The 21,482-nt window shown below is 41.0% G+C and overlaps 2 protein-coding genes across 13 annotated transcripts in view; one reads left to right on the top strand and one right to left on the bottom strand.

Moving 5' to 3' along the window:
- AP2A2 (adaptor related protein complex 2 subunit alpha 2) overlaps nt 1-2,939 on the bottom strand; it is an 81,372-nt gene extending 78,433 nt beyond the window's left edge. For both annotated transcript variants that reach the window (XM_087950840.1, XM_087950841.1), the window contains exon 1: nt 2,811-2,939. In XM_087950840.1, coding sequence (XP_087806966.1) covers nt 2,811-2,877 — 67 coding nt within the window. In that variant the 5' untranslated portion in view covers nt 2,878-2,939. The remainder of the gene's footprint in view (nt 1-2,810) is intronic.
- Nucleotides 2,940-6,523: 3,584 nt separating this feature from the next.
- The window catches only part of CHID1 (chitinase domain containing 1), a 118,069-nt gene continuing 103,110 nt past the window's right edge, over nt 6,524-21,482 (top strand). For 2 of the 11 annotated variants that reach the window (XM_087950864.1, XM_026668240.2), the window contains exons 1-5: nt 6,524-6,578; nt 9,295-9,433; nt 16,057-16,206; nt 16,578-16,710; nt 21,357-21,401. In XM_087950864.1, coding sequence (XP_087806990.1) covers nt 9,323-9,433; nt 16,057-16,206; nt 16,578-16,710; nt 21,357-21,401 — 439 coding nt within the window. In that variant the 5' untranslated portion in view covers nt 6,524-6,578; nt 9,295-9,322. Of the gene's footprint in view, nt 8,430-9,294; nt 9,434-16,056; nt 16,207-16,577; nt 16,711-21,356; nt 21,402-21,482 lie in introns of all 11 variants that reach the window. The other 9 variants (XM_087950859.1, XM_087950858.1, XM_087950865.1 and 6 more) reach the window with 5 other exon arrangements.

Genomic DNA, 21,482 nt, shown 5'->3' with positions numbered 1-21,482 from the left:
GGTTTTCATGTCCACTGTCTGCATCTTAGGGCCGAGATAGAGAGACTTATGCCTAAAGTGGAATTAAAACTCATGGTCTCCTGGTTTCTAGCCTGCTGCTTTACCCACTAAACCAACTGGCCTAAACTAATACACAACCTTATTTGTTTTGGAGGGGAACATTATATGGCCTTGGGGAATATAATGCCCATATAATATATAATGCCCATAATGCAACTTTCCATGGTAGTTGTTAAACAAGAAGCCCCAGACAATATTGTCCATGCAATCCTGAACCTCAATACATCAAGAAGGCAACAAATGTGTGTGTGTGTTTGGGGGAAGGTTACTATAAAGAGGTTAATTATCTCAGCCATGGATCTAACCTTTCTGACAACTGTCACAGTAATTCTGCTATGTCTAGTACAAGATTCCGAAGTTCACTCTCTATACAGAAGGCCTTCCCAGAACACAAACAAGCATTCTTTGAGACTACTTAGTTTAATGTAGGGGTATTTACCAGAAAGGCAAGGAAGCAAATGATTTTTGGGGCTTTTGGGGTTTCTGAGCTGGTTTATTTTTGGACCTCAACTGTCGATATATTACTATTTGTTGTAGCTCTCCAGGTACTGTACCATATTCTTACCAAGTAGTATAGATTATGCACTGCAATTTTTTTTTAAAAAAAATACACAGATCCAAGCATCTTCCTCTTGATAAAAATGTAAGGTGCATCCCCAAATAATGATTCATTTAAAATAAACACTATTTCCCAAATATTTCAAGAAATTGAATTGTAAATGAGATACAGCTCACTATCATTATATAACAAGTTGGGCAAATCAGTTTTAAAAGGTTTTAACTGACTTAAAAATGTTGTACATTCTTTTGTACTGGAATATTAGTTATCTGATATGTTCTATAGATTGAGAATATAACCATAGTGCTTAATGACAGTAAAGTCACTTCTCAATAGCTCTTTTGCAGGGAGGGAGAGAAAGAGATTTCAGTATATCCAATAACCACAGACCAAATTAACAACTAGAACAATCTTCATTCAAAGGCAGCCAACTAACTGTAACTTGTCAACAGAATATATATTTAGGATAGTGTTTAAGCAGTTAGGCTTCTATAATAAAAAGATTCCACTTCTGAGGTACTTCCTATTTTTCTTGCAGAACAGGGGCATATGTTAAAGGAGAAGCTGCTGTTCTTGGAAGCATATCAAGCAAATGATTACTCAATCATTTTACTAACAGTCAGTTCTAGGACAATCTTCCCTTCACTTAGGATCCTCCAAATACATGGAAATATATTTTTGCATACATTGCCTCAAGATTACACATTGGAAGGTATCAAATCACAGAAGGTTTTTCCAAGGCATCTAATGCTGTATTCTCAATTTACTCATTATTAAAGTATCAAAGAGCATGTGTCCTGGCACAACTGTAAATACAGCCATTAGTATTCCTTAAACAATTCTTAAAATGAATATTGGCTGGTTCACAGGTCTTTTTGGCCAACTTTTCCAGTTTTAATTTTCAAAGGTCTCCTGAAGGATAGTCCTGCTGCCAAAAGAAGATTAGGAGTATTCTTTCGGCACAGAATTCATTAAATCTCAGTCTGTGGGCTGATTTAGCTATAGAAGCCATACCATTGTACCAGCATACATCTAAATATATACACAGGTGCAATTCCTATTATTGTTGCTCTTGAATGACTTTGTTTAGAAAATAAATATGTTGGGAAATGGATAAAAACAGCAACTTCTGTCTGCTGTGGGGATGCAGACCATTCTTCTAAACCAGAATCAATTTTAGTAGGCAATGTAGGAGAAGATCTTAAACATATTTTTGTCAAGAGTGATTTATGCTGGTGGAGCTACATTTTTTTTTTTCAAAAAAGGATGAGAAATTGGGACTAGGGAAGCCAGAACACTCTTGTCCTACTTATTTTTGCTGCGGCTTGATTCCTTTACAGCCCTAGGTACTCCTCAAGTGGAGTAAATGCTTGGATGTTTTATTTCACTGCATTTCTACAACCAAGGAAGAGGAATTTATGGAATTTTCTGTCAGGGGGCTAACCAACAAACCTTGATTTGAGATGGGGCCTCCTTTGCTGCCTTGCCTCGGGCAGCGAAGAGTTTTGAGGCCGAGCTGTCAGCCTTCCCAGCAAAGACCCTCTCCTCATTTTTCTTTCCCAAAGCTATACATACTGCAGTCTTTTCCTATATGTGCCAAGCTTCCGTTTCCCCCGCACCCAGAAAGATAAAGCTAATCTCCGTTTCACTAAGGCCCGTTTTCCGGGTTGGTGGAAGCACATTCCGTATCTTTAAAGCCACCCCAGCCAAGAAGAGGCTGCGTTGGCGCAGGCTAATAAGGACTTCTCCGGCCCAATCTAACAGCACAGCTGGCGGGGCTTCGCATCCCTACAATCAGCTTTCGCAAAGCAGTTTCAGAGACGAGACCCCGACCACCCCCACCCAGGCCAAAGCGAAAGAGACGCCGGCAGCAGAAGGTGGCTTGTTGCCAGCCCAAAACGCCGTCAGTGGCGAGAGCGGAGAGGAGCCTTCCCAGGATAGCCGGGTTCTCGCGCCGCTTTGAAGCCACCCCAGCCCGACCTTCCCCCGCGGAGGTCCCTTTCCCAAGGCAATCCGGAGCCGCCTCCGCGGAAAAGGATCGGGGGACGCCGCGGAGCAGAAACAAGCAAACCAGCGGCCCCTCCCCGGGGAAGGAAAGGAACCCCACCCGAAAAAGCCCGCCAGCCCCGACGCCCCCGCCGAGCCCTCCTAGCTGGAGGCAAGTTTTCCTCGCCGCCCCTGCCACGCTTACAGTTCCTGATGTCCGAGATGAAGACGGCCAGGCCCCGCATCCCATCCCCCTTCGACACGGCCGGCATCTTTACGCCGAAGCAGAGACTCCCACCGCCGAGACTGCTGCTGCGATCCGCGCGAAGGACCTTTAGCCTTCCCGAAGCCGCCTTTGCCGCCCCGCCTGAGCGCAAGCGCGACGCCTTTCCGCCTTCGCCTTCCGATGTCAGAGCCGCTAGGCAGCGCCTCGGGGCGCCACCTCGTGTGCGGAGGAGGCGATGTGGCGGCGGAGATTAGGCCGAGCGAGGCTGCCTCAGAGCGACGCTCCGCGGCCCCACCGTCTCTTCGTCGCTATCTACAGCTGTAGGGCCCTCAGCCCCAAGGAACAGGCTCCACTTGAGCGCCCGAGGCTTCCTCCCGAGACAGCGCGCATGCTGCTGCGGGAGCAGGTGTTGATCCTTCCTTGGCTGGGAGGAGGAAATGGAGCGCGGAACGCCGCCTCCGCCATGCCCCTAATGAGAAATAAATCCGCTTGAGCGTTAAAATGGGATTTGGTTTGCCATCTTCAATCCTCCTGGTGAGTTTAGCCGATTGGACGCAATGAAAGATTTCTGAATAGGCATCCAAAAGTTTGCCCTATTACTGCTTTGTCGGTATAGGGTATAAAAACAAGCCCGGTTAGATTTTTCAGACAGCACACAATGATGATCCTTTTTTTTTTTTTTAAAGCATCCTATGCCGTTCCCTTATTTTAAAAAATAAAAATCTAAATGTGGCTCTGTTATAGCAAATGGGAGAGATGAGAAGTCAAAAATGCTATAAGAAGCTTGGTTACAACTTTTGAAATTCAGCTGCTTTCCAATCTGTTAAATCAACAACTATCATTTTATTTTATTCAAATATTACATTGTGTATATAGTTCACTGCAATCAAATCAAAATAAACTACAATAAACTAATAGCACAGTAATGTAGCATCTCATTTATCTTCCAAGCCTATATATATATATATTGCACCTCTCCTGGGCCTGCAAGCTTTCTTAATTCTATAAAGGAGAATATTTGTACCTTAGAGTTGAAATTCGGGGTGCTTGGTGCTCTCTGAGCTTGCTTGTTTTCTTGCAGATGTTTCATTACCCAAACTATGTAACATCAACAGTGCTTTGATTTTGGGTAATGAAATATCTGTAAGAAAACAACCAAGTTCAAAGAGCACCAAGGATCCCTCATTCCTTAATCCTCTCTCTCTCTATACAGCTGCATGTTTGGAACACACAGCAGGGTTTTCCCTTAAGTATCTATTCAGAAATTCCATAAACAGCATCCAGCCCTCTCCACAATGTTTGCTACAGTTATTGCATGAAGAACTTTCTATGCCCATTCCAATATTCGTTCCTCTTAAGGATCTTGTTTTAACAGGCACACTAGTTAATATAGATATGGTATTATAATGCTGTATTGGCTTATGAAATAATGTCAGCTTCCTCACTATGTTGTGGTTAGATGGCCATTTTGTGGGAGAGCTGTGGGTTTAAATCAAATTGGTCTGTTAACTGTAGATGCAGATAGTCTATACAAGTGAAGCTAATGTGCAATTTCATATTGCGAATAAGTGGAAAAGACCTTGACAAAGGTTAAGTTATTTAACCTTAACTTCTAGGTTATTTATTCAATTTTTATAAGTAACTCAAGACAGCGAACATATATAATACTTACTTCCTCCTATTTTCCCCCAAACAGCCCTGTGAGGTGGGTTGGGCTGAGAGAGAGTGACTAGCCCAAAGTCACCCAGTTGACTTTCACATCATAAGTGGGATTAGAACTCAGGGTCTCCTGGTTTATAGCCTGGGCCTTAACCGCTACACTAAACTGGTTCTCTAATTTGCATACATTTTCCACTTCAGCACTAGTATGGATCATTCTTAATGCCCTTACATAGTCAAGTTTGTATTGAGTCCCACCATTCAAAGATCAATATAGATCAATATTAAGTAGGAAAAAGTTGCACGTCCCTGGACTAGAATGTTTACTTACATGAGTCACCAATGGCTAGTCTTTTCATCATCCCTTTCATCATTAGACTTTACATTCGATCACAATAGTCTGTCCTTCTTCAGGCAGGCAGTATCCATAGAAAATTACTCTGGCCATCTCTCTCCTTTGGGCAGGCAGTACCAGAGTAAATAAAAAATATAACTTGTAAAAAAAAATCTGAAAAGACAACAGAATCAACATATGATTTCTCTCTGCTTTGGACATCGGTGCCAGCACAAGCTCAGAAAGGTCAGTCTGCCTTACAGGCAATCAGCAGTGCTTGGGCTTAGAAAATGAAGCCAAGCAGGATCAGGCAAGGAAGCAATAGCAAACCCATTTCTCTTTCTCTTTCCAAGAAAAAATTATTGTCACAAGAAGCAATGGAATTGCAGATTCCACCCCCCACCCAGAAATGGAATGGAAGTTATTTGTCCTTGAGGTTTTTAAAAACAAAACTACAGTACTAAAACTCAGCAAGTCAATATAGAAATCTATTAAAGCCACAGGTTTATATCCAATTGTTGAACTGGTCATAAGAAACTTCCAGAACAATTCCTAGTAGTACTCATAATTTTCTATGAGAAAAAAACAAAAACAAAATTATAGTAAGCCTGAGTTTTAAAGGAAGCATCAGGGTGGGGTGTTCTCCCTCATCTTATTCACACAAACATGATACCAAACAGGTGAGTCTGAGAAATAGTAAATTAGCAACTGATGCAAAGACAACTCATAAGTTTGAGTCTAGGAGGGTTACACAGACCCAGCTACACTCAGCGCAATATTACATTGGTTTTATTCCTCCCAAATGCTACCTTGTGTCTACTCAGAGGTAAAAGGTACTGACTTCCATGAATTTCTAGGCAAGAGTGCACGGGATTTCAGCCTTACTAGGAAACTAGGCCAAAATCAATTTCATACAGCTTTGCAGAAAATTCAAAATTAGGCTCTCTACATTTGCACAAAGGTCAGAGAACTTTATGATTTAGAAACAGCCTTGCAATCTCTAGCAGAGTAATGTAGTGAATTGGATAGCAAGGAGTTACAGTAAGAGTTTTCTGTATTTGAAAACATTCAAAAATGACTCTGATGTTTCTTTTCAAATACTGATAGAAAACTCTTACTGTAACTCCTTGTTGCCACTTAGTTCTCATCCAACCTTTTGCAACTTGTATCAGATAGCCCAAACTTTGATCAAATTGAACTAATTTGCCTGTGATGGAGTAAACGAAGTCAGCTAATGTAGTGTCATTTGAGTTTTACACTTCCAGTGTTTTTCCCCATCACTTTTTATGAATGGTTTGTGCCAGTTAGGGATTGTTAGCCAGTCTATGCTTATGTTATTGTTATATTTTATTCTTCACACACACACACACACACACACACACACACACACACACTAACGTAGCTATTTTTAGGTTGCTGTTGTTTTGCCATTGCATCACAGTACCCTGCTATATTTAGCCTGCTTTAAGCCTATTTAGCCTGCTTTAAGCTGAGGTATTTCTCCGTTGTAAATCTCCGAAGCGGGCTTTCAGTAAGAATTAAGAGTCTTTAGCATATGACCCGGGGCATCTCTCTAGAGCTCCCTCGTTATCAGCCCCTTTGTTATGAAGTCACACTTATCACCAAGGGACAACGAAACGTCTCCTTTAAAAGGCGTGCGTTCCTTGCCTCTGAAGTTTTTGCTTCACTTCCGAGTCGAGGCAGATCCGGTTTACAGAAGGAAATCAAGGGCGCGAACGCGAGTGCTTGGAAAGGTGGGAGGGGATTTGAAAAGACAGGCAGGCAGCAGGCAAGCAAGCAAGCTTGCTTGGATTGAGTCGAGCTGCACGCAACGGGTCAGCCTCTACCCATAGCTCTTCAAAAAGACCGTGTTCCGCGGGTGGCATTCCCACGCGCTAGCTGCCTATCCAGGTCTATGCTTCCAGTGTTGTGATAAGCAGAGCCGGGACACGCCACCGTTTCTAGGAGAAACAGGTTGAGGATTCTGCCCTTAAAGTGGCCAATCTTCTAGGCGCGTCATTTTGCAGAGCAATAGGATTCAGTGGCGCATCCCTAGAATTGCCTTGCGATCCCTTCTTAATCTGGTTTGCTTGTTTGTGGCTATGTTACAACCAGGGACTGTAATAATGGCTGTTTAGACTGACTAATCTCATAATGACTGAGTGAACCCTACTGAGTTCCCTGGTGGGGGTGGAGGGATTTGTGAATTGAAGGTAATGCTTTTGAGGAAGGTAACATTGAAATGTTACTTAAGAGTTGTGCCAGTGTAACAAAACCAAATTCTGTGGGATTTGTATACTGGAATTGAAATGGATTCTTCTCTTACAGATGGAAAAGCAAGCTACAAATAAATCCTTATAAATCATCTGCAAAATCCTCTTGGATCTTTGTAATTTGTATTTTCAGGTCTTCTCCCAGTTTTGACGTTTACATATTGGATTAGTGGGTATCACTGTGAAGAATGTTGTAAAAAATACAATTTACCCATCTAGTATTGTTATAATGAGGAATGGAATAATGCAAAACCTTTGATTAGAACTGTTGGCCAGTAAATAGGGTGAGAAATGAAAGAGTGGGCTGTGCCCATTGTTGCACACTACATTCACATTAATATAATTTTCTGTGAGCATGATAGATTTTGCATTGAAAATAGTTCCACTGTTTTTAAAATATCTCAGTACATATTTCAAAAGAGGGAAGGCCCCAATTAAGATGATGCTTGAAAACTCATTGTTTTGATGGCACCTTTTAAATTAAATTTTTTTCTAAAACCTTATCCAATTAATTAAAGTTTGCAGCCCTTTATTTGGTGCTATCTGACTTCCACAACACAGTCTATAATTTCCAGACAATTGACTTGAGTAAATCTGTCAGAGTGGAAACATTAGTTGTAATGGATTTTAAAAGATAACAGATTGATTTAACTATACAGCCTTTGTGGATTTAGAGCTATAAAAGTTTATGCCACAGTAATTACTCTACTGAGGCTTGCATTTCCCCCCCAGAAGCTATGTATATTGTTTTAAAAATGCTTAACAGTTCCTCCTTGATGTCATTGAAACAAAGCCTGTTAGTCTATGGTTGAAGACATTAGATTAGAAAATGTAACCTCTACTAGCCACTTTCTAGCTGGGTAAACACAAGAGATTTTTTGTCATTCCATTTGTAGATGGAAAAGCAAGTGACACATAGTTTTTTATTCTTCTTCTGCAAAATTCTCTTGGATCATTTTAAGATTTTTTGCTTGCTTGCTTGCTTTTAAACTCTGGGTGACAATAGCTTTACTACTAATTTGTCTACATGTCCAGGAACTGAAAAAACTGTAGATCAGTAGGATGATCCACAGCATTTTTCTCTATGCTATTGAACAGCATAGATGTTAAAGGAGGAGGGGCTTCAAAGTTGATAAAGGGCTGCTACATGAACCTTCTACACTGAATGGAAAGGATAGTTTGGATCATGAGCTGTGTCCTCTGTCTATCCATCAAAAATGAGACAAGAAGAATTGTATAGCTTTCGGGCCATCTTCCTAGCCATTCTTGTGTGTTAAATGTTTCTGGTTTCTTTGATGCGGATATGAAACTTATCTTTTAATAGATTGATAGGTAGGTAGATAGATTGATAGATGATATATAGATGGAGATTCTCTCTCTCTCTCTCTCTCTCCCTCTCTCTCTCTCTATATCTATCTATCTATCTATCTATCTATCTATCTATCTATCTATCTATCTATCTATCTATCTATCTATAAGATTATACACATACATATCTACATATCTAGGGCAAACTCATAATCTCTGTCATTTCTGACTTGCTGTAATCAACAAGGCTAAGGTACACAATGTCTGTAGTTAAAGGGAACCATGACAGTGGCTGTTCTGAGAGTATATTAATGGCAAGTCCGAAAACGTGGACAGAATGAGGGTCCATATAAAGTTTCCAGAAATATTAAAGCAGAGGGAGAGAAATAGCAAAAAGGGAAGCACAATGTTAATTTGAGGGTACCATACAGAAGTCATTTTATATCAAATAAACATACTTTATTCAAATTATTATGCATCTGTTTATTGCATGTAAATTTCATTTAAAGTTACAAATGTACCAATTAACTGCCAAATTTCTTCAGAAGCAGGCAGGCAAAAAGGCAATCCTGAAAACTTGATGATGCTGTAATAAAACAAGGAAATGTTTAACCAATGCTTAAAGCACCAATTTAAAAAAAGTTAATGCATGCTTTTTCAGATAAAGTATGTAATCTTTCTTTTTAATCTGAACTTTTGCCAGAGGAAAGGCTAGAACATTGGAGGAACTCTGCAAATCCTGATAGAATTGTATTGTTGATGGTACTGATTCTGGATGTTGTTGTTCTTTTAATTTCCCCCCTACCTGTATCAGTAGTTTCTAAAAATGATCTAAATTAGATTGTTCTTCAATGTATAAGACTTCTGTTTCTATCTTCTTCATCCATAGACATTAGACTCGAATAACTAAAGTTGCCATGAAATGTATCTGCGTTGGTCTTGTTTTTGCCCTGGTTTCTCAGTTGGTTGATGCTACATTGTCAAAGACAGATTTGAAAAAAGCTTCCTCAAAAACACTGGAGGAAAAGGTAGGAGAACATGGCTGATTTTCTGGCATTAATCTCTGATTAGCAAAGATTCTTATCAAATACTGTGCAAATGTACTTTGACCTAGCAGTATTTTCTTTGAGTATAAATTCAGGGTGCTTGACAGAACTCTTCTTAATTCCACAATTATCTTGACTTCCATTTAGGTAGTTCTGTAGTACAGCACTCTCCTATGTAATATAAAATGTTCATTTAATTGCAAAATAATGTGTCCTATTTGGTAACAGCATTTAGTTTATATGCATGGTTGTGGAGGAAATATGTGTTACAAATGAGTAATACAAATCAGTGATTTTAAAAGATTCCTTTTTTTCTGGTAACCTATTATTTAAATACCATAGATTAGGAGTGTTAAACTTGATTTCATTGAGGGCCACATCTGGGTAGTGTTTGACCTCAGGAGGCCGGGGTGGGCATGGCCAGCTCGACGTCACTTGTGTCGGGGGAGCCTATGATGGCCCAAGTGCTCTGCTAGCGAAAATGACCTCCTGAGCTCTGTTTCTGGTTGCAATGGCCTTCTGCAACCCTCTGCCAGCAAAAACAGAGCTCGGGAGGGCCGCCCTCCTGAGCTCCATTTTTGCTGGCAGAGGCACCATGGGCCAGTCCTTCGCTGTTTCCAGGTGGGTCAGATCTAAGCACCCCATGGGCTGGATCAAGGGCTTGAGTTTGACACCCTTGCCATAGATGTACTATTATTTTACTAATATTCTTTTATATACTCGTGTGTAACTGTAGTTCTTTTTATACATCCAGTGGCCTTATTCATGCAACACATCTAACTAATTCAGTCAGTGTACTAACATGCATCCTGATCTGTAACATAGACATTTGTGAATTTAAATCAAGGTAGACTGCCCCTTTCCTAGTAGCTTTAATTTAGGTGACTGGGCTAAACCCATAACTTCCCATCTATCTATATGATGCTAAAACTCTTGCTATGGCTTTTAATTGGGCAAAATGATGCATCTTAGGGCAACAATTTTTGAACCAAGGTACCTTGAATAGGCTAACATATAAAATGAATTTAAAATCTGCATCCCATAACTCCCGATGGAATCAAATTTAGTAAATTTTGTGGCTGCTTCAGGCTACTGCTGTGATCTTGTGATGCTCATTCTGAACATTCTGTGACAGTTTCCCTGCCACTCTTGCAATTCCTCACTTCTTCCCCCTCCCAGCAGCAACAAATGGACTTATTATGTGGCTCTTAAAGAAGCAACAACAAAGGCACTCTAGGCAATGTAAAAATAAAATATTAAACATAAAAAACTGTATATAAAATTGGAAAAGAGGCAAGGGTGATTAAAATTCAATTTTAAAAGTTAATTAAAATGCAGGGGGATATATGATGGAGCAATATCAAGATGCCATGATGTATATGACAAAGCTTTGTTTTTAATTACAATGACATGCAATTCAAACTGGCCAACAATATGTGCAGCATCTCTTTTTGAATCAGCAGCCAAATGATTGGCCAGGTTTAATCACAAGAATATTCAACTTGAAGAGACAGTTGTTCCTCGAATACCTTACTAAAACACATGGTCTCTTTGGTAGGTAGTAGGGTTGATAGAGTATTGTAAGCTGATGATCACTGCCAGCAAACTATGGAACTATGGAACATGCATGCTAAAAGAGCATGAATTCCCTAGAGAATGAACAAATCAAATGAGAAATTTGATTTGTCGACAAATATCAAAATCAACAGTCAGCAACTGAGGAAGCAGTTCAATAACACCTTGAATGTCTTAAGATTTCCTCTAAATTGAGAGAAGACCTGATCCTAATATCATGATAAATAAGAGACATCAGAAACAAGCTTTTCTGTAATTCTTAAAAAAAAAAAAAAAACCTCTGAGAAATTCAGAAAAACGTTTGAAGAATATAACTTCCTAAAATCAACAAGTGGTACAATCAGAATAATGGACATCGGGAATTATTGCATGAACTGCAATTCAAAAGGAACAAACAGCAAACATTTATATTATACAATGAGACCCTATTAAATAATGAACAAAGAGAAGTATACGAATCTTAAATCATTTTCATTGATATACTAGGAGGAACAGGAAAGACATTTGTTACCAACTTGATCCTTGCTTAAGTTAGGGGAGATGGAGACGTTGCTATTGCTGTAGTATCATCTGGTATTGCAGCAACATTGATGCCTGGTGATAGGACAACACATTCAAGATACTTCTCAAAGTGAATGAAAATGCTCCCTGTACCATTGAAGAAATATGCAATACTCTAAATTTGCTGTGACATACAAGGCTTATTATCTAGGATGAGAGTTTCATGATTGGAAGGCAGGGTTTTAAAACTATAGACCTGACACTTTACAATATGTGTGGCAAAAATGAGGCCTTTGTGGGAATTTTAACCATTTGCTGTGGTGATTTCTGTCAATTTCTAGCAGTTGTGAAAAGAGGAAATGATACTGATGTGGATAATCATGCATCATAAAAAATGCTTATGGAGAAACTTTATCAAGTTTCAGTTGAAGAGAGCATGTGATTGAGTGAGGGAGAAAGAAGATATTCTGAGTTCTTGGATGTTGTAGAACAGGGATCCCCAACCTTTTCGACGCCGCGGCCCGGTTCCGGCGTCAGCTGGGCGCCGCCATCTTTTTTTGACGAAAAATCACTTCCGTGACGTCACCGAAGTGATTTTTCGCAAAAATGGCGGCGCCAGCGCTCGGTGAGCTTTTTCAGGTAGAAATGGCTTTCTACCCGAAAAGCTCACCGAGGCTGGCGCCGCCATCTTTTTGACGAAAAATTGCTTTTTTACCAAAAAGATGGCGGCGCCCAGCAACCAGCGGCCCGGTAAGGCTTGTTCCGCGGCCCGTTACCGGTCCGCGGACCGGCGGTTGGGGACCCCTGTTGTAGAAAACAAAATTCAGAAAAATCAAAATCGTGAACTAGAATTACTTGAAGATGTGATTCTCCAGCAAGAACTATGGAAAATATAAATACTATCCAACATTTGACAATGCTGCTCTCAAAGAACTCTATTTTGGTGAACTCTATCTCAATGAAATGACGAGAAAAATCAATGTTACATGCATTCAGCACTTCCTTGGAACAAAGAAAGAATATTGTTCTTTCAATGCTATCAGTGAAGGAGCTAACAATCCTTCCTTTCTAACAGAATTCCTTGAATCAATTTGATTCTCTAGATTGCCGCCACTTAATTGGAACTGAAGGTAGGACTTTTCATAATTTTTATGAGGAACTGATCTCCCAAGATTTTGCAATGGAACATGGATGATCATGAAAGAATTGCACAAGAATCTCATTCTAGCAGAGAAAAAGCTGCATTCAAAAATGCCATTGTCATGATTCCAAGAATATGCTAAATTTATCCAAATGTGAAGACGTCCCTCTTCAGCATACACACTTCCCAATAAAGTCATGCTCTCATTATTCATATAGCGCAAGAACAAACCATGGAAAATGTGCTGATTTATCTGGAGAAATCTGTATTCCAGCATAGTCTGCTGTATGTCACTTTAAGCTGAGGAAAAAGAAGTGAAAACATTTTATTCTTAAGGAATGACTCATCAATCACAAATGTTACCAAAAGCATTTGGTAAAGAAAAGAATCTATATTTGTTTTGCCATGCATCTTTCTTCTTTAATAAAATGATACTTTCTTCTTTAATTTTAAAACCAAAACAATAGCAATCCACTTGTGATCATTCTGTTTCTCCATTTAAGGATAAGGATATATCTCTGTAATAATGACGCAGTGATGACCCAATGGGTTGTCTAGTGTCATCATTCTAAAACCAGAAAGTAAATTTAAGCGTAGTTCCCTCTTCTAGCCTTTAGCACAACGAAGAGAGTAGCCATGCAAAATGGGATTTTTCTATCTACTGTTTTTTCTGTTTATCTCCCTTTCTGTATACTGTGGGAGGGAGAGATGTGGGATATGAAACAGGCACAAAATGAAGATGGAGGAGATTGAGCTTTTCCTATTTTAATTCTAACTTAACTAGGATATTACAAACATTTTTCCTCAGTTTTATCATTCATCATATCAGATAAATCAATTATCAGGAGGAAGGTGTCAGACTTGAGCTGAGTTACATGAATCAAATAATAAGGATGATGATGATAATCAACGCAAAAGGAATACATCAGGAGGGTCCGCAAAATATTAAAATCAAAACTGAATGCTGGAAACATAATTAAATCCATTAATACACGGACAGTTATATTTCACAAATATATTTCACAGAAATATTTCACAAGAAGAGTTCTCCGCTCCTCTACTCATTGCAGAATACCTGATGCCACCAGACTTGAAACTCTAGACCTAGAAAACCTAGAACTACGCCGCCTCCGGTCCGATCTAAGTATAGTATATAAAATCATACATCGCAATGTCCTACCAGTCAATGAATACTTCAGTTTCAACCATAACAATACAAGAGCACACAATAGATACAAACTCAAGGTTAACCACACCAAACTTGATTGCAGGAAATATGACTTCAGCAACAGAGTGGTCAATGTCTGGAATACTCTACCTAACTCTGTGTTTCTTCCCCAAACCCCAAAAACTTTAACCTTAGACTGTCTACTATTGACCTCACCCCTTTCCTAAGAGGCCTGTAGGAGGTGTGCATAAGCGCCATGGAAACTTCGTGATTATGGATGAACCATGTAACAGTGATACCCATTGTCATTGAGGCAGTTCCAAAATTTTTATAAAATACATCAAGAAATTGCAGCTTCCTGCAATAACACCAGCAGAACTGCAAAAAAATGTGTTACTTGGAACATCATACAGTGTCAACTCATAAAACATTTCTATGCCCTTTTTAAAGTTGCCAACAGAAAGGAGGGTAGGGGAAGGAGTTTGAAAGAGCAGTGCAGCAGTTTGGAGTTGAAAGTGCATTCCATTCATACCTTGCAAAGATTATAAGTGACTGGAGTTTTTGGACGTGTTTCACTGGAGAATATGAATTATGATACACCCAGAGGAGTGGGGGAAAATGAGGGTCAAGGGTGACAGTGAATTACATGTCTCAGAATTGGCTACACACAGGTCATACCGACATGTTAGCTCCTAATAAATCCTCTGGAGTTTTTGAAGCTTGGCTCAAAGCTCATGATTTAATTAGGGCCACTGCCGGAATTCTGACATACATCTTAAGAAGGTGTACTTGGCTGATATCTAGAATGCTGGCAGCAACCTGTATCAACCATTAGCACCAGTCAATGGTATTTGTGATGCATATTTGAATGTTCAGTTTGACTGAGTTTCATGTTTAATGAATAAAGTATATTATTACTACTACTACTATTATTAATATTAATAAACACCAATAGTGTTACAGACACTGAATTCTTTATATGAGGCAGCAATCACTACCACTTTCAACTTCCAAATGTGTGTTCCTGCAGCAATATGAACAGATTTTCACCAAACAATTATTTAGGAATAGATGGGCTACATACAACTTTGTATCTGAAATTTGCTTCTCTGTAAGAGACCTCAGATTGTCCAACCTGGTGCCGATTAATTTTACTTGTAGATATACAATCATCAAAGCATCTGATGTGCTTTTTTTTAAATAGGAACTATAAAGACATAAAAAAATACTTAAAGCTCCTGTTTTAGATTTTGGAAGTGGTTTTCTCTCCAAGCTTGTTTCAGTTTAGTTTCTGAATGTTTCATTACCAGACTAGGTAACATCATCAGGAGGATTTTCTTGTCCTATTCAGCTTATAAAATGTCTTGTGATTATGTTACCTAGTCTGGTAACAAAACATTCAGAAACCAAATTGAAACTAGCTTGGAGAGAAAACCACTGCCAAAAACTATAAAGACATATTTGTGCATCCCTTATGATTGCTTAGTAAGTCCTCAGAATAATGGTCAATTATTGTAAATATATATATATCATCACAAAATCTCCAGAACAGTAAATCTTACAAACTTGAAATTTGGCACATATGTTCCTCGTGGCTTCTAGGTGATCACTAAGAAAGGATTTTTCAAAATGACCATCAGAGCATTGGTATTTCATATATTATTATTAACGTGCTCTGATACTAAGGACTTCTACTCCCCCTCCCCCCTCAGATTGGTAGAGAGAGATGGTCGACCAGGGAGATCTTCACTACTCTTCCTTGTACTTTTCAGATAGTTATGATCTCTCCAAGGCAGCATGAGAGGTAATGTAGGGACCATGAGAAACAGGAGACTCAATTAAATCACCATCCACCCTAGGCTGCTTTTGTGTAGTTGGGATGTCTTGCCAAGGATATGCTGAATTTAAATTTGGTGATATATTCCTTGCAATACTTTTCTTTCATTTTTGAAGAATGCACCATTCCCTGTTCTTGGTTATGATTATTAATATAGCAGCTAATCCCACTTGTTTCCAGTAGCAACCAACTTGTGCTTGTAAGCAGGGTGTGAAGACAAGCGCTTCCCCTGTGTTTTTCCCCATCTTATATTTCTAAGTGCACGACTTCACTATTAACGTTTTGGTCCTGTAATTTTGAGGCACCCTAAAACTACTACCTTTCCTTGAATTGTGTGCTAGCAATCTCTCTAAATTAATTCTACAATAACTTTATTTTGACAGACTCGCCATTCAAATCGAACAGTACAGGAGCGCGGTCTAGTAGTTATTGATCCAACAGCAAAGGATATTGTCCTCGAACACAAAAGCTATTGTGCTACAAAAGGACGTGAACACTCCTTCAAGGGAGAAACTTTGGGCTACATTACACCTGTAAGTATGGAGTGAGGTTGAGGTGCAACAGCTGGGTGACTTTGGACCAGTCCCTCTCTTTCAGCCCAGCCCACCTCATAGGGTTTTTGTTGTGGGGAAAAATGGGAGGAGGAAAATATCTTGGATAGGTTTGCCACTTTGAGTTATCTGTAAGAAAAAACAATAAAGGTGGGATATTAATTAATTAAACAGTGTAAAAATACTGGTTTCTTTTGTGAAGGGGTAGGGCTTTTTTTGCAAATAAAGAAATAAAGCTTAAACTAAAGCTGAGGACCTTAATCTACCATAGTTCTTTCGATATAATTTATATTTGAAGTTAGTAAATAAGGTAGCAAATCTTTTTTCCATAGTGTGTTCCTTTTTTTTTATAGTGGAATAGCCATGGCTATAATATTGCTAAAACGTTTGGAAACAAATTTACAACAATTTCGCCAGTCTGGCTGCAAGTGAAGAGAAGAGGAAAGGAAAAGTTCCAGGTGACAGGGCTCCATGATGTTGACCAAGGTCTGTGCTTTCTATCTTCTACCTGGGACCTGTATCTAATGCTTCTGCTGCCAAACTTTCTGGGGTTAACCTTGCATTGTGAAAACATGCTGAGCTGGGTAGAAATATGTCTTTCTCGTGGCTGGTAGGAAGGAAATGTATCCATGTAATGTCCCACATTTTTATTTCAGCTAACAATGTTATAAAACCCATTCCAAAGTCATCTTAAAAAAGAGAGGCTGGCACACCTAGGTCAACTTTCTAGCCACATTCTCATTCATCAGGTACCGTGTTTCTCACATAATAAGGCCAGGCCTTATTTTTTTTTTGACCCCCGAAAAACTGGCTAGGCCGTCTTTTCAGGGGTGACTTAATTCCCCCCCCCTTGCATCCTCAGGTGGGTGGGCGGCGACAGCTTGGATGTTCGGGAGACCTTCCGCCACCGTTGCTTTTCCTTCTCCCTTGCTGCCGTGGCGTTACAGTAACGCCGTGGTGTTTGGTGCAGCCACGTGCAGCCAATCAGGGCTCCTCCCTGCAACCGAGCCCTGAGGAGACACTGCTTCAGGTGCTCCTGTGGCCGCCTTCCTTTGCCTTCAAGGTAAAGCGAATTATTTTAAAACCTCCGCTCATCCCATCAGGGCCGCGCCGAGCCGTGCGAGCTGGGCAGAGCTGGGAAAGCGAGCCGCGGGTGTTTCCTGGTTCTGCCCAGCCCGCACGGCTCTGCCGCGCCCTGGCGGGATGAGCGGAGGTTTTAAAATAATTCACTTTACCTTCAAGGCAAAGGGAAGCCGACAGGAGCGCCTGAAGCCAAGTATACCAACAACAAAAGGCAAATCCTCAAGGTGGGCTGGAGGGAGGTGGCTACGTGCCCCCCGGGCTGCTTCAATGCAAGGTCCTGACTTGCAGCATCCTGCTTTTCGCCGCCGCCTCCCTCTCCGACTGCGAAACTCGTGTGCTTCGCCAAACGCTCCGAGCGAGGCCAGCTCTTTCATACATAGAGAGAGAGAGAGAGGGAAAGACGCCGGCGTGCTCCACGAGGCTGGCTCTTTTCTCTAGCCGAGGCTGACATCTGACTGAATCTCTATCCCGCTCCTTTATCCTCACGACGGGGTCGGCAGCGATGCTCTCTGGTGCGGCCACCTCAGCTTGCCAGCCTTGCCTCGCTATGAGACGATATTGTGACAGCCGCTGCTGCCGCACTCCCTTCTCTTTCCTCGCCTCTCCTCCCTTCACCGGCAGGAGTGTGCGCGCCTGCTGCCACTGCCGCCGCTCCTGAGGCCGTCTGGGGCGGGCAGGTGGGAAAGCAAGCAAGGTGGCTGCGCTGTCTTCTTTTTCCCTCAGCGAAGCGCCACTGCTTGCCGCCACCACCGCCACCTGCGATGGGCGAGGAGGAGGCGGAGGCACCCGAAATGTCACCAAGGCAGCGAGTGCCTCCCCGCCGGGCCCTCTGCTCATCCCGCCAGGGCCGTGGCAGAGCCGTGCGGGCTGGGCAGAACCAGGAAACACCTGCGGCTTGCTTTCCCGGCTCTGCCCAGCCTGCACGGCTCTGCCATGGCCCTGGAGGCACTTCCTGTCAGCCTCGGCTAGAGAAAAGAACCAGCCTCTCGGAGCACGCCGGCGTCTTTCCCTCTCTCTCTCTCTCTATGTATGAAAGAGCTGGCCTCGCTCGGAGCATTTGGCGAAGCACACGAGTTTCGCAGTCGGAGAGGGAGGCGGCGGCGAAAAGCAGGATGCTGCAAGTCAGGACCTTGCATTGAAGCAGCCCGGGGGGCACGTAGCCACCTCCCTCCAGCCCACCTTGAGGATTTGCCTTTTGTTGTTGGTATATTGGCTTCAGGCGCTCCTGTGGCGCCTTCCTTTGCCTTGAGGTAAAGTGAATTATTTTAAAACCTCCGCTCATCCCGCCAGGGCGGCAGAGCCGTGCGAGCTGGGCAGAGCCGGAGCGAGCCGTGGCTCGCTTCCCGGCTCTGCCCAGCTCGCACGGCCCGGCGCGGCCCTGATGGGATGAGCGGAGGTTTTTAAAATAATTCGCTTTACCTTCGAAGGCAAAGGGAAGGCGGCCACAGGAGCGCCTGAAGCCAGTGTCTCCTCAGGGCTCCGGTTGCAGGGAGGAGCCCTGATTGGCTGCACGTGGCTGCGCCAAACGCCGCGGCGTTGCTGTAATGCCACGGCAGCAAGGAGAAGGAAAAGCAACGGTGGCGGAAGGTCTCCCGATATGAAGTGCTCCACCAACGCAGGCAGCACCATATCCGGGCATGCAACAAAGTACTTCCTAACGGCAAGCCCCCCCCGCCATTCCCCCCCCATTTCGCATGTTTAATATGGGCCTTAATTTGGGGGGAGGGGCTTAATTTGATTTTATGCCAATATATCATGCTGGGGCTTCCTATTGGTGGAGGCCGTATTGTTGGAGAAACACGGTACTTAAAGAGAGAAGATAAGGTGTGCTTGTGCTTACAAACTCTGGAGGTTTTGACCCAGTGTTCAAGACACCAGTAGAAGTGGCATCTATAATGAAATATTACTATGTATGTATTTGGATTACCTATAGAAAGTGCTTTTGCTCAGGGTGGTAGCCGATTAAGCCTTACCCCCATTCTATTGTACATATGAGATACTTAAGTAGACCCATTAATTCTGCCTTACTCCTATTTTTCCATTTTATTTTCCACTGAAATTTAACGTTCAGTGAATGGTCCTATTAAGCCAATTTGGGATGCTTTCCCAAATTTTCTCCCTTCTGATATGGTGTATTTTGTAAATTCCATTAATTTTCAGAGCATTTTACACAGTTTTTGTTGCTTGTTCAAATTCTTCCAAAACCCACAGTACTATTTTTACACTGACCTTTTAGGGTGCAACCATTGCGAGAATGGGTACAATGAAACAAGGCATATTCTGAATGTTTCCCAGTATAATTTGATTACTTATTGTACCCTATGACTATCATTAAGTGTCGTACCTTATGATTCTTGACTCTTGACTGTATCTTTTATGTATACTGAGAGTATTTACACCAAGACAAAATCACACGGCCAAAAAAGTATTCTATTCTGTTCTATTCTATTCTATTCTATTCTATTCTATTCTATTCTATTCTATTCTATTCTATTCTATTCTATTCTATTCTATCACTGTCAATGTTACAAGTAATGCACCCTTAGAAAACAGAACTCTCAGGCAGGCAGGATCCTCAAAGAACAGTTTATTGGATACTTCATATTGGCACAACTGGTGAAAGCCGACTCTGAAATTTCCCAGAGCTTTCACTTGATTAAAAATAAAAGTTTCCCCAAGTCACTGGTCACACTGTCCAATCCAGGTGCTGGCCGGTTGCTTGGTGACTTGCTCCTCCTCTGGCCAGCCACCTGTGAGAATGTTCTTGGTTCCCACAGGAAAATCTTATTGTTTTGGCTACAAAACGCCATCTAAACACTCAATCCAAAGTTCTTGTTTGAGGCACAAATGACTAGGCTCTAATTATCCTATCTTGGATACATTTGAAGATTAACTTTCTGCAGAAGTCAATAAAGAAGGAGAAAAGAGGTCAAACAAGAGCAAAGATGATTGAGTTGACTAGTGATGATGATCATTCTGTTTGGTTGCTAAGAGTCAACATTTACTTTTTATCTATCTATCTATCTATCTATCTATCTATCTATCTATCTATCTATCTACCATCTATCTATCTATCCCTGTATGATGTTGGGAAACAGCTTGGTAGTGAAGTGTATGAAGTGCAGAGTTAGCCTGAAGTCAGTGTGCAACTGGGACAGATACCCCTGCCCAAATTCCTTGGAACCTTATGTAATTCTTCTGAAGTGTAGGCTGCCAGATTCCTCTATTATAGGCAGAAAAAAATAAAGTAGCTAACTTGAACTCTGCATATGTGGGTCTCATTCTCACCCAACATATATTGTATCTATTGTAGAAAACCACCTTTATATAGTAGTTAAAGGTACAAGGCTAGAAACTAGGAGTCTATGAGTTCCAGTCTTACTAGGCATGATGCCAGCTGGATGACTTTGAGCCAGTCATTCAACCTTGGGAAGGAGACAGTGACAAACTACTTCCAAAAATATTGCCAAAAGAACTTCATGGACCTGTCCAGACAGTTGCCAGGAGTCCAGACTGATTTGAAGGCACAAGGACAAAATTATTATTAGTATCTAATTGAAGCATGTTATTTTGCAGATATAACTTGCCTTAATTATACCTAGATTTGCATACCTGTTTACTTTGAATAGTTTTGAAGCTGCAATATGCCAGCTGAAAGCAAAAGAATTGGGATAGAGAAAAGGAATTTTATCTTCCTATGTATTACTTTCCCTTATAATTTGTGCGGTTTTATACCAGGTGGGGGGCATAGGGTGAAATAGAGAAAATTTATAAATGCCTTGTGTTTATGTAATCTTACTAGCAGACGCACTTCTAATCTGGTACCTTTCAAATGTGTTAAATTGTGACTGGTTATTCTTATTGATCACAGCCAATAAAAGTTTGGGTGGTACTTACAAAAGTTATATTTGACCATGAATGCAAGGTTAGTCTAGCTGTTTCTTTTATATGTCTAAAGCATATAAAGTCTTTTTAAAGTCTTATGTAATTACATTTGAGGCATTCTTTTGTTATAAGCCATATTCAATATGAATGTATGTTTTTTACAGGTTGGATAAAAGAAGTTAAGAGAAATGCCAAGAACATCAAAATAGGTAAAATTTTAATTAACTTTTCACATTCTAATTCTAGAGGCTTGCAGTATAATGGATCTACCTCCCTCCCAATCTTAATTG

This window comes from Notechis scutatus, chromosome 1 (assembly GCF_049901735.1).
Source record: "Notechis scutatus isolate UNSWTSFEM ecotype Mainland chromosome 1, rNotScu1.2, whole genome shotgun sequence".
NCBI lineage: Eukaryota > Metazoa > Chordata > Lepidosauria > Squamata > Elapidae > Notechis > Notechis scutatus.
Note: the sequence above shows the minus strand (reverse complement) of the source record. Positions and strands in the feature narration are given on the sequence as shown.